The 13,959-nt window shown below is 31.8% G+C and overlaps 1 protein-coding gene across 1 annotated transcript; it reads left to right on the forward strand.

Moving 5' to 3' along the window:
• Positions 1 to 1,913: 1,913 nt before the first annotated feature.
• MAK10 (MAK10 homolog) lies at positions 1,914 to 7,416 on the forward strand. Its single transcript, XM_079068809.1, has 16 exons — positions 1,914 to 2,167; positions 2,568 to 2,635; positions 2,808 to 2,963; positions 3,059 to 3,226; positions 3,309 to 3,459; positions 3,657 to 3,736; positions 3,896 to 4,177; positions 4,263 to 4,406; positions 4,800 to 4,934; positions 5,054 to 5,152; positions 5,971 to 6,027; positions 6,133 to 6,337; positions 6,462 to 6,580; positions 6,645 to 6,713; positions 6,799 to 6,897; positions 6,985 to 7,416. Exons 1-16 carry the CDS (start codon positions 2,020 to 2,022, stop codon positions 7,222 to 7,224), a joined length of 2,220 nt encoding a protein of 739 aa, XP_078924935.1. The 5' UTR covers positions 1,914 to 2,019; the 3' UTR covers positions 7,225 to 7,416.
• Positions 7,417 to 13,959: the final 6,543 nt, after the last annotated feature.

A 13,959-nucleotide genomic window follows, 5' to 3' on the forward strand; every position in this document is an offset into this window, starting at 1 on the left:
TTTTTCCCGATGTTTTTTGGATACTCCGCAAATTTCAACCCGGTTATCAAACAAAACTCTTCCGGCCCATATACCATTTTCGTATCGCCTACTCTAAAATATAACCGTTTTATTCCATCTGGAGATAAAACAACGTCCGGCCATATCTGATGAAGGAACATTTTGTGGAACAACAATCTGTCCCCTTGTAAACGAGGGACGTCCAACAAGTAACCAAATATTGTATTTCTAAATATATCACGTCTCACACCATCTAACACTTCAAATACTTCCCATATGTTACACCCCGATCCCTTTAAGTTTACAATAGCTTTCACATTGAAATTATTATAATCATGCTGCACAAAACACAATAACATATTAGAAAACTAAACAACTATTTCATTTTAAAATATATGATTATTAAATGCAATAATAACATAAACAATAATAACAAGGCAAATACAAATATTTAATAAATAATTTATATATTTACGATAAAAAACAATAACATACTATAACAATTTTTCAACTTAAACGACAACTATATAAACAATTTTCCAAGTTATACGACAAATATACAAACGATTTTTATCTTTCTAATTATATAAAATAACATTTTCTAACCATATAAACAAACAATTTTTCAACTAAAACGACAACTAAATTAACAATTTTTCAACTTATACGACAAATATACAAACAATTTTTAACTTTCAAGTTATATAAAATAACATTTTCTAACCATACTATAAAATTTTTTCTACTAAAACAACAAATATATACAAATTTTCAAGTTATACGACAAAATATACAAACGACTATTGTACACAAATATATAAAATAACATTTTCTAACCATACTATAAAATTTTTTATACTTCACCAACAAATATATACAAATTTTCAACTTATACGACAAATATACAAACCACTATTGTACACATATTGTAAACATTATTTTAACCATTTTTCAATTATTAAAAACAATTATACGATAAGAATATACAATTTTTCAAGTTATACAACAACTATACAAACAACAAATAACATATTCTAACCATGATATATCAATTTATCAACTTAAACCACTAACCAAACATATTGTAAACATTATTCTAACAATTTATTTAACTAATAACTTAAAAAAATTAGCATATTCTAACCATTTTACTAAATGTACAACTACCCGATGCACACTCTACGCAGTCTCTACTTGTACATTCATACAACCACTAACAAAATAACATTTAAACTTCAAGTTTACTAATAACAAATATTAAAACTATCAAATACAACAAAATTACCCTATCACAAACAATATAATTTTTTTTTACACTAACTAATACAATAAATAATAAAATAATAAAAACATATACTAAATAAATGTTAATTAAAACATAAAAAAAGTTAAAATCTAACCATATTTTCAGGATTGTTGAAATAATCGTCCATTTTCTTCAAGAAATCGTCAAAAGGAATCCCCGAGAGAGAGAGTTTTTCTATATTGAAGAGTGAAAAATGAGGAAAAAAAAATCGTTTTATAGATTTTCACAACCAAAATCGCAGATGAACAGTACAAATCGCAGATGGACTTTTCCATCTGCGAATGTACAAGTGCTTAAAGCACAACTGTGCTTTAGACACTTGTACATTCGCAGATGGAAAGCCAAAATCGCAGATGGGGTATTTCCATCTGCGAATTTAGTGGTTATTTTTGCAATTTCTATTTTTTTTTGGCTAAATTTGTAAGATAATTAGTGTATTTTGCTAATTTTGTAATTTTCTCATAAATAAATCATTTTTCGAAATAAATTTATAAAAATAGATATAAATCATTTTGCGATAATTTGCGATTTGTGTATGCACCCGGTGGCTTTAGCTCGATTCAGATCCGACCCAGATTCAGATGCCCTACCCGACTCGATCGCAAGCAAACATTCTCATTTGAAAACAAGTTTTGGAACTACACAGCTCGAAGAACACACAGGCAGCTCTCGATTCCCAGAGATTTGCTGCTTCTTCGTTTGTGATTGTAGAAATGGAGGAAAATATCAATAACGGAGTTGAAGAACAAGAATCCGAAAACCATGAACCGACGTCTGTACCTGTTCTCAATACATCAATACCGTCCGGCGAGCAGACTGTTTGGGCCGACGTTGCCTCCCTTCTCGATTCGGCTTGTAATGGTAATAATCGACACTCTCTTCGAAACCCTAGATTTTCGTTTCAACACAAGGAACAGCTATAAACATAGGCTTGAACAACGTACAATCACTAACGATGAGTCATAGGGGGTTCATAACGGTCACGTATTTTGGATGGTTACTTTGTTTCAGTTGATTGATTTTATCGATTGAGATGAATTATACCGCTTTTCGACGTAGCTAACTTAAGTTTGGAAAGTGTAATTTTGTATCAGGTATCCAAGTTAGTAACCAAATTTTCTGTATCATCACATTCGTCATAAACATAAGGTTGTTTTGAGTGAAGATAGGTCCTATGTATATGTGAGGCTTGGATTTTTAATGCCTACACTAAGAATAACGATTGCAAATAACTAATTGAAGCATCTTGGCACATCAACAGATCTTCAAGATGGAGAACTCATTCATGGAGATAATTTTAATCTTTTTGCAGCCATGTCTGCTTTGGAGGTAATGGTTCATTACTATTGTAGTACTTCCATTACATATATATGATATATCTCTTTGTTAATGGTTCCTATCTTCAGTATTTGAGATTATGCACTGAGTTTTCCTACTTGCTTTGATTTTCTTTTGTGTGATTGCTTTGATAATGATTCATGCTTATATCTACTTTTATTAGATAATGGACCCAAAGATGGATTCAGGCATTGTTTGTAGATATTATTCGGTTGATGAAGCCATTGAAGATGGCGCTGCACCTATTCCCTTGAGCCTTAACAAAACTGTAGATGTTCATTGTATGATTGATATCATGGATCATATGCTTTCATGTGAGGTACTTTCTAATATTCCAACTCCTCCTGCTTTCATCATGTGATCTATAGCTAATACATATAATGAGGGTATTTTGGTCTTCTAATTGTTTGGCAGGCGACTTGGCACAAGGGTCATTCACTGGCACAAACTATTTTTTCTTGCATTTATCTTTTGAGACCTGATAGAACATCATCACATGCATTGCTTCATTCTTACTGCACAGTAATTCGTTCAACATGCAATGCGGTTATTTCAGCTGTTTCTGATTCACGCACACATGAGGTGAGGGATTTCCAAAAAAAAAAAAAAACGTGTTTATTTATATTTTTCATGTTACATTATTCTTTTTTTACTTTTATTTCAGGAAGAAGATCTGTTTACTATCACATCTGGTCTTCCATTGAAAAGAGATGGAGATGAAAAATGCTTATCCATGCTAAATGTTATAGAAGAAACCATTTCTCGCCAGTTACATGCTTGTAAAGCTCCATCACATAAGAAGAGATCAATAGAAGGTGGGTTTATTCAAAACTAGGTATACTTTATTTTTTTATGCATGTTTATATGTTGTCTGCTTTTATCAGGGTAGTAGAGCAGTATAGGAATAGTCTAGGTACTAGCTTCTTGTTGAACTTGGGTATTGTTGTTGTTGATATATTGTTTGTTTTCTTGATTTTTGTATTGGAATTTCAAGAAATTACTTGTATTGCAGACATAGAGCCATTACAAACAAATCTTGATCTTGAAGAAGGATATTGCAAAGCTGTGTTATGTCGTTTGCGCTTTCGTAAGGTCTTACCCGGTGTTTTTTTTTTTTTTTTCTACTTCTTTCATGGATCTTGTGAGTTTCTGATATATACACAAAAGGATTATGTACTAAATACAAGTTATAAGTATTATTTATAATATATGACAATCTAGTAACATTAATTTCATTTTGTTTGAGTTCAGCATTTTTACCATGTCCTGGTATGTTTGAGGCGACCTCAAGGAAGAGGATTGGAATTAGCAAGAAAACATATAGCCTCTTGCTTAGTAGAGCTTGATAGCATTCTTAAAACAGAAGAATTTTTAAGGGCTAACAACCGGAATGGAATGTGGGAGGATGGAATGGAATCTGAAGATAGCACTACTGCTTCTGGTTGTCAACCAATTGGGTTTGATTCCACTTTAAACAGTAGATTATCTGCTCCAACACCTCCCCGTGCAATCAAAGTTTTTTGCTGGAAGAAAGTATGCTATAGAAAAAGACCTTTTTTTTTTTATTTTTCTAATTTTCATTTTTTAAAGTTCTAAATATTTTATTAACTTTTTACAGGCTGTTGAATATTTTCAAAAGCTCCTTCATGATTTAGATATTGTCTGTTCACATCCCATAGACCCGTTGCATGAAGGTGCTTTGCGATTTGTTGTAGAGTTTCAGAAGTTGCAACCTGATTTAGTTGCTAGATCTCATTTACAGGTAGGTATGATATTTAAAGATTTTATAAAGTTGTATATTTTGCCAGTTCTATGGTTTTTTTGGTTGTGAAATGGATGGAATTGAATTCTTTCACATCCCTTCAAATTCCATATTACATGGATTTCACGATTCCTAGCAGTGGATGGAAGGAATTCATTTCCAATCTTCCTTTTTTGTTAAAAGACCAAAATACCCTTACCAAGGGCGTAATAGATTACAATCTCCTCATATTCCAATTCCTTCCAAAAACATTCTGCTAAACAAATGTCCCCTTAATGGCATTCATATCAAAGTAAAAAACTCTATATATGACATTTTGTCCTCAAATACGATAATGATCAAGTTATCTTTATTTTTTACTTTTTTAATTCTCATCCTAAAACTAATGAACAGCTTCTACTAGTTCAAGATGGGAAACTCTTTGGGCGTGATCCTATCTTCACTATGATTTGTAAAGCTGCTGCAGTACCAGAACTTGCAAAAAATAATGATATACAGAAAAACGAGTCTTTTGTACATCTTTGTCAGGTGAATATTTTCATATGGATTAAACTTTTTACTATTAACATATTGAAAATTTATTCCTATGGTTTATACGTGTTTATTTAATCATCCTAACATATGATTATTGCTTTTTCTTGAAAAAGTTGGCGATAACTTTGCTTAAAATTTTGTGTACAAATGCTGCATGGCAAAGACGTCAACTTGGGAAAGTTTTACAAGATTGGCGTATCATACACATGCAGGTGTGTAAGTGTAATTAATAATTATCATTTACAATATGATGTTAGTATTTAATTAAGTGACAAATATAATGTTACATCCACCTTTTTTGTTGTATATTAAATAATTAATTACAGATCTGAGTATTGATTTAACGTTTTATAATTAATTTGCAAAAATTTGTTATTCTTACTTTTCATAAAAATGGGTTGGTATGTGACCAGTATATGAAATAATTGCAACATTACAAATTCTTAAACTTCAAGCCAAACCCATTTTCATAAATAATTTACAAAAACAGTTTAATATATATGAACTTGTGTTGAAGTTTAAATTATTGTCATATATTTAAGAGATTGATATTTACAAAAGTCAAGGAAAAAATATGAACATAACATGTGAGTGGGCCAAGGACAGAATGATCATTTTAAAAGTTTAATAATTTAAAAACTTTTACTTTTTAAGATTATTAAAAATAAAATGTGTCACGAGTTAGCAAATAGTTAAAAAAATAAAATTAAGAGAAAGTTACAAATATGGTCCCTGTTGTATGTATATATATTTTTTCAGTTTTGGTCTCAGGTCAAACTGGTCAATTTTAAATAAATCACCAGCTGGCGTAGTTAGATTTAATGATTCAGGGACCCAATTGTTATGAAACAACAAAATAATGACCAACATTGCAAACCAAAACCGAAAAAAGTGCTAAACTCAGGGACCAAAGTTGTAACATACTCATTAATTTATTACTTTTCTTCCCTCTGTAATATCCCTCTTCATCGTTAATAACCTTTATTACAATAATCATGATTATGGCTTATGATTTTATTTTCTCCAATAGCTAGAGATTGCTCTTAGAAAGGAGTTTGAAGAAAGCTCAAGCACTTCACTTGATGAAGTATGTGTTATTAGTTTTGTCATTCTGCTTATTTATACAACCAATTCAATTTCACTTTATTTTAATAACTATTTTTTTTTTTTTTTTATAATATGTGTTTTGTAGAATTTATGCATGAAGATTTACAAAAACATCCTTAATTGGGTTGAGGAACAAACTTATTGGATAGCTTTTCGTTTCCTCATATTGGGTTTTGAATTGGAGCTTTATGCCCCTAGTGAATACTGCATGGTTTATTGGTATATATATGTTATCTTGATCAAACTTGGTGAAAAAATGCATCTCAGAATGATCACAAACAGTGAAACCGGTGAGTATTATTTAGATATATATATATATATTCTTCTATTATTTTGGTTAAAGAACATTTTTTTAAAATTTTTATTTCTCTTTTTATCTTTGGAAACTTATTAAGAACTGAATTGATATGCCAGCTAAGCGAAAAGGAAAGAAGAAAAGGGAGTCTATGAAGGATGTGGCAAGGGAACCTGCAATCCCACCTGCGGTTTTGTTGCTTCAGTGCCAAATATATCTTGCTGAAGGCCTCACATTGGTAACACATTTTGCTTGGCTTTTATACATTTTTATTAGCAAATTATCCACATTTTTTTTTGTAGATGATTTCTGCTTTGAGAAATGAACATGGAGTTTTTCAGTGTCGGGGACCATTCAATAGCGAGCAAGAGGTAACTCAAGTTTTTTAAATAATTTCAATTTTATTTTTAATGATGGAATGACTAAATACACTTTTTTTTTATATTTTATTTACAGAGATTTATTCAGCATTTTGAGCTGTTACAAAAAGCTTGCATTCCTGATCACGTCTCATACTACACGTTTAGAGACTACACTGCCCATTCACAATTGGATGTGGGTCCCACTTAGTACAAGTGTTTTTTTTTTAATATATAACAATTGTTTAATTTTATCATTAAATGCTTCTTTCTTCCTTGACAGACCCTCATCATGTGCAATTACTTCAAAGAAGCCCAGAGGATTGCAAAGGAACTGAGGGGTAGTTTCGTCAATGACAAAAACAAGTTGACAGAACTAAGACACATAGAGCAAGTTGCAGAACACAATGGTATCGCTCTTAATCTTGTAAGTCGATTAGGGTCTCTTGATCCATCACTTAAGGTTTCTTTTGAATTCAATCATCATCCACACTTTGCAACTGCTGTTGTCAAGAGGTCTTGATTTTTTTTTTCTTTTAATTTTTTTTTTCATGAAATTCGATTGTTTTCTAGTTTTGCAAATAGGTTTTCGCAAACATTTTATGTCATTTTTTCTTCCATCAAAGGTGAAGCTCCCTCGATTCATGTATAATTTTTCCTCTTGTCATGAACCGTGTAATATAAACTCCATTTATACAAAGATTTTGGTAGTCTATTATTATCACAATAAATTGATATATTCCATCAAGTTATCATCATTAATTAAAAATATATGTTGATAGTTGTCTATTTTAGGATCATAAGATTGTCGTTATCTATAGATTAATATCTCGCTCCCTATGTATTTATTTTGCACACAGAGAGACAATAATTAGATCTGAAAAAGTTGGGTCATTTACTTTAGTTTTCAACACAAAAGTGTTGCTTAGATTTGTGGTGTTTAGGTTGCTAGACACATCATCAACCAAATGACAAGGAAGGTATGAAGATAGGTTTAGTTTGGTTATTTAGGCATCGTTGTTTTGTTAGTTATGTATTGCATTATGTGAGAGTTTGGCCCATATTACTTTAGGATCTAGACTGATGTTAACGTGATGATTTTTAATTTTGGTCTCATCTACAATGTTTGGAGCTTTTAAAAGATAAGTGATCACCATCCTACCATATTGATGGCGGTAAACTAAATAAAATAATTCTAACGGTAAAATCAAGTTGACATTTTCTAAACATCAAGAAAGTAAACGATAATTGATAAGAGATGAGTCAAAGATAATTAGTATCAAAACAAAAACACATGTCTTATGTTTGTTAACCACAACATTAATTCTTAGTAAAACATTATCGTTGTCGTCGTCATCGTTATTACTATTATTATTATTTGTTTTTTTTTCTTTTTCGAATTTGGTTTTGTTAAAAAATTTAAATATGCTGAAATTCATTTACTTTAGTTTTCAATAATCATGTGATATTTTTGTGTGTGCCCTTAAAATGAATTCGTTGTTTAAATTTGTAGTGTTTAGGTTGCTAGACACATCAACCGATGACAAGGAAGATATAGAAATGAGTTTGGTCATCAGGCATGCTTTGTTTTGTTAGTTATATATGGCATTATATGAGAGTTTTGTATTGCATTTGACAAATATTACATTAGGTTTGAGTATGATGTTATAGGACAATTTCTAATTTTGGTCTCATCAACAAAGTGAAATAAGGAAGGACACATAGTAGTTCTGGATCTTTTGTACGTAGTGTGAATTTGCTACTCATCCACATTATATAAAATAACCCTAAAACCATGGAGTGGAGTTCTAGAAGCGAGGTAACATATAATAGGTTATTCTTATTCACGGATCAATGTGAATATTGTTGAATGAGACTTGCCACCGTGAGGACTGTTAGTGTATCCCATATCGGTGCGATACGGTCCAATAAGTGTCTATATATGTTGGAGGCTCATTTCTTTCCACAAGGGCTCTTTTGGAGAGACAATTTTAAGCTTCACATAAATTTAGCATGATATTAAAGTCGGCGTCCCACACCCTTGGTTCAACACATCCCTATTTGTCATCATCGAGCCTCCGACTATGAGAGGAGTGTTAGTGTATCCCACACCAGTGTGACACGGTCCAATAATTGTCTATATATGTTGAAGTCTGTGAAGTGGAGTTCTAAAAGTGAAGTATCAGGACACTTCCTTGGTTGTTGGTGTTTTGTGGTTTACCTCCTATATAGGACAAGATTGTTATGGATACAATTTACCTTTTATTGTTGTATATGTAACTTTTTTGTATGACAAAATCCTGATTCAACGATGGGGTTTGTAACTGAAAACATGATCTTTTGCTTCTTTTAAGCAAAGGAAGAGTTAAAATGTGTGAGAATCACATAGCCATTTTGTCGGTTTTAGATGAAACGTAGTAACTAGATGTTTTTGTGTATGAGTTAGGGTATCTAGCCATGTATTTGTAACTCCCGGATCTTGAGGTATTTTATGTTATTATTATTATTATTTTATTATTTTTTATTTTTTTGTGGCATTTTAGGGTTGCCACGACGTGGTGGAGGCACCATCACGACGTGGCAAGGCAAGCTTGAAACGCATGTTTCATTTAAGCCGCCACGAAGTGGCAGTATATGGCCACGGCGTGGCAGCTGGTTGATGGAAAACCCTATTTTTCGGGTTTGCTCCCTATTTAAAGGAATGATGAGGCTAGGGTTTGCTCACCCTCACCCTCCATCATCCTCCTAAAGATCTGAAGAAACCGTGATCTCCTTCCTCCATTATTGAAGCCCTTTTTGGTGTTCTTTGAAGTTCTTGAAGGAAGAAAGAGGAAGAACTGAGCTAAGATTCAGCAAACAAGTCTCCATCCTTCGTCCTAACACTCTTCTGGACCTTTGTAAGTGTCAAAGACTCGATTTTTATCATGATAGGTTGCTAGATCTTGAATTTTGCCCCTTAATCTTTATGTTCTTGTTAGTTGGAGTGGTAAGATCTCATAAAGTTTGCAACTTTATGATTCTATGGAACTTTTGGTATGATTGTTGGTTTGGATCTGAAGTATAGTTGAGTTTTTGAGCCATGCATGAGATTTTTGTCAAAAACCCTTATTTTGACTCATTATTGCTTCAAGACATGCATCAGACATGCATAGCTATAAAGCATCAACTTTTATGTTAGTTTTGGTGTTAGAAACTCTTCTGGAGTTATTGGCTTAAGGACTTTTTGGAATAAGTGCTTAATGGATGAATCCATGTCTTGTTTAGCCTTTTTGGAACCTAAGGTTTGAGATCTTGACCTTTTGGGTGGTCTTAATGGGTAAAGTTGGAAATTTTATCCTTCTAGACCATGTTTCAGACCAGATCTGAGCTTTGGAGCTCTTGGGATTGAAGAAAATAACTTAACCCATTAAGCTGTTGGAAACCCAGCGCCCACGATGTGGCCTTAGGTCGCCACGACGCGACGAATGGGAAAAAACTGACTGTTTCGATGTATGAGGGCCACGACGTGACCATGAATGGCCACGACGTGGCAATTGACTAAAGTCAACGTTGACCGTTGACTTTGACTATTGACTTGTGTTGACTTTTGGTCAAACACCTAGTTTTGGAAGAAGAGCTAAGGGTTTATCCGGTATAACTGTATATGTGATGCGTAACATCGGTTTTTCTGGCAGTGAGAGCAGTAACATTTGTGTATCGACTGAGAGATGAGTCTTCTCACTGTGTTTGTAGGTCGAATACATCAATGCCGACCCATTGGATTGTGTATGTAGGATGCTAGTGTCTTTGTGACTCTTGCATGTTTGTATGATTAGGTTAAAATAAACCCTAGGGCTGGACCCATTATTACATGTTCGGGTTGAAACATACCCCAAGGTTGGGCCTATGATTATGTGTTGGGTTGGAATATACCTCAGGGCTGGGGCCAACTATATGTATGGTATGTGGTACTTTGGGAAAACTCACTAAACTTTGTGTTTATAGTTTTATGTTTATGGTTTTAGGTACTTCCGGTACGAAAGAGAAGGACCCGACGTGATCGCACAACATCCCACTCGTGATTCCGCATTTATGACTATATTTACTCTGATGATTTTTGATATACTGTATCGTAGTTGATTTTGAGACATCTGATGTATGGTATTAATGATTTATAAGATGAAAAAAATTTATCACTGTTTTTAGGATGTTACAATATTCTATTAGCATAAGAGTGTATATGGTTAATATCGATGTTGCCTTTTGAATTGATCTAACTTTCATTGATAAAGAGGTAAGTTCATGATAATATACAAAATCACGTTCACATTATTGATTATGCAAAATGAAACTAAATGCACAATTGTTATAAAAATCGTTTGTTATATCCAATATATGTGAACGGTCAAAATAGAACTATAAAATATGTACAAAAAATATTAATGACTAAATAGTAAATATATATAAAAAGATTAGTGACTAAATGTGTAATAAAAAAAATTAGTGACTATATAAGTAGAACGAAACCTACATTATCTAATCATAATGATAGTTTTTAAATAAAATAAAAATTCAATGGTAAAACTTCTACTAGAAAAAAAATTAGTGACTAAATAGGTAAACAATAAAAAATTTGTTACTCTTATAGATCATCTCCAATCATGGATCTAACCTATAACTTTTGTTTTTACTTTGCCACATCATACTTCCATTAACTTTATCAAACAAAATGTTATTAATTTAAATAATTTTCTATCATCGTTCACTTTTAAAAGCTTTTGTTTTATGAAATTAACTAATATTAAATAAAAAATATCACAGTACATGAAATTAAAACAATATATTACAATATTTGAGTTTTTAAATAAAAAATGATAAAGTTATTAAGTTTATGATTATTCTGAATTTAATATTTAATATTATAGATTAAAAATGACTTAAAGTACTACCATAGAGAAGCTATAAGGAAATTAATTATCAATATAGCTATTAATCTAACCGATAACAGTTTTTGAGCTGTCAAAAAAATTACAAATTTATATTATGTCGTTGATATGTTAGTTGTTAATCTCTATTTCTTTTTAAAAAATTTGGTAGAGCAGATTGTTCGTTACCCTTTGTTCACTTGAATTAATAATGAAGGATAATATGAAATAGATATAACTGAATTGAATATGTATTTTAGATCGACAATGTAAAATTTCTGTATACGTTAATAATTATATGGATAAAAACGAGAGCATATATTGTATAAATATTACCTAATATCGTTTATAAAAGTGAAATATGTGAATTAAATAAGTAAAATAGAGGAAAAAAAGACGATCCCGACATTTGCATGTACATACAAAAAACTCAAAGTACAAAAAGGAAGTCATTATGTGTGTAGTGCTCACTTCTTTTCACCGGAAAACACCACTTATGTGTCCAACTACTGTTTTTTTAACATAAATATAACCACATGATTATCAATAATATATTTGATAATATAGATAACTAATCTAAATTTGAATATTTGCTAATCTGACCATCATTTCTAAAACATTATGTCTACTCTCAAACAATTGCATTTTGGGGTGTAAGATATTTAGATGAAATATGACATAAAACAATATGAAATCTGATATGTCGCACTATTTTTATAGAAATCACATTTTGGACTTACCTTAGCTCATACGTTGTTCATTTTAGACACCAATTTTGAACTTCATAACTTTTTTCATTTCATGTGACTTAAGGTTTTAACAAATTTATTTCAATCATCAATTAAGGGTGACAAATTGGTCAATCGTGTCGTGTTTTTGTCTGACACGACACGACACGACAAAGTTTTATGTAACACGAATACTACACGACACGATGTCGTGTTTTTTTAACTAACACGAAAACGAACCAATTAAAAAATGACAAACACGACACGACAAAGATAACATAAAATAACAATTAATTTAATTAATTAATATTTAATCATACATAACACGGTAAATAAATCGTGTCAAATTTTGAATACGAACACGCCACAATACGACGTTGAGTTTTTTACACTTGACACGAACACGAATTCGAATTTCAGTTTCGTGTCATTTATTTTTGTTGTGTCATGTCATCAAATGTCACCCCTATCATCAATACACAATTATGTTGTTGCAAATAAGGTTATCAACCCAAATACATGAAAGAAAAAATCAACCTCCCTGTTTATTGTTACAATCTTGAAAAACTGAATCAGAATACAATACGCACACAAGATAGATGACTGCAATTGCTTGTTCTTTTTAACATCATTGGATGCACGATAAAATTCATTTAGAATAGGACATTAGTTTGCATTTTCGTTTTGATCAATTATTATGATTTATACCCGAACAATTTTTAATTCCAACATTTTTAAACTGATTGTGCATGTTGATCATAATAGACGACACTCCCCTTAAAGAGAATTACTAGGAACCATGTTCCTAATGGTTATGGATGAAAATAACCAAAATTTTCCCCTTGCCTATAAAGTGGGCAAAACATAAAGTGAGTAAGTGTAGAGATAGTCTTTATCGAGACTGAATGAATGCATTGGAGAAATTAAAAATCTAGTCATCATATATGATATGGTCAAATTTTACTTACATGACCGTTAGACACGTCTTTCCAAAATACATATAAGCGATGTTGTTGTTGGAATTTGGTTATAAATTTTCGAGCTCGGATTAGAAATAATCGAAGAGTGGACATTTTGTTTTGGAAGATATGCAAAGCGTACGTAACATGTTATTTTGAATAGAGTTTCTAGGCTACATCATGTTATTCCAAGTCAAAATAATGTTCGAGACTTGAGAGTATTGATTAACATTGTTAGGTCAATCAATGTGTTATTCTAGAGCCAACTTGAGAACCGAGTAACCGAGAATCGATTTAGTGGGAAATATAAAACGGGGAATCAGACCGAATACCCTGGTTCTGGTTCTGTTCTATAAGTAAGTGTGCTCTTTAGAGACGTGTTAGGTTCCAGACTTGGCCCGAACCAAATCGATAACTGATGAACCGAGAACCGGTTTAGTGGGATATAGAGAATTGAGAATCGGACCGAATACCCAACTCATGTTCCATTTTTTTTTTCGGTCCAGTTCAGTTCCATCAGATTAAATGCTCATCCTAGGTATATATTAATATATACCAATGATTAACAATTTGAGAGGACCTATATAAAGTAAAAGTGGGCTAAGATCAAATAAACATTCGACGAACGTAACATGCCACGTTCATATCCAACAAGTATTAAAACGTT

Source organism: Lactuca virosa, chromosome 8 (genome assembly GCF_052849685.1).
Source record: "Lactuca virosa cultivar CGN04683 chromosome 8, Lactuca_virosa_CGN04683_v6, whole genome shotgun sequence".
In the NCBI taxonomy this organism is placed as follows: Eukaryota; Viridiplantae; Streptophyta; class Magnoliopsida; order Asterales; family Asteraceae; genus Lactuca; species Lactuca virosa.

What these genes read in the sequence shown, in the direction of transcription:
- MAK10 (XM_079068809.1), top strand. Translation starts at nt 2,020, where the DNA reads ATGGAGGAAAATATCAATAACGGAGTTGAAGAACAAGAATCCGAAAAC. An exon ending in CAGCCATGTCTGCTTTGGAG is followed by an intron (nt 2,636 to 2,807) that starts GTAATGGTTCAT and finishes TACTTTTATTAG; the next exon opens with ATAATGGACCCAAAGATGGA. An exon ending in TAAGAAGAGATCAATAGAAG is followed by an intron (nt 3,460 to 3,656) that starts GTGGGTTTATTC and finishes CTTGTATTGCAG; the next exon opens with ACATAGAGCCATTACAAACA.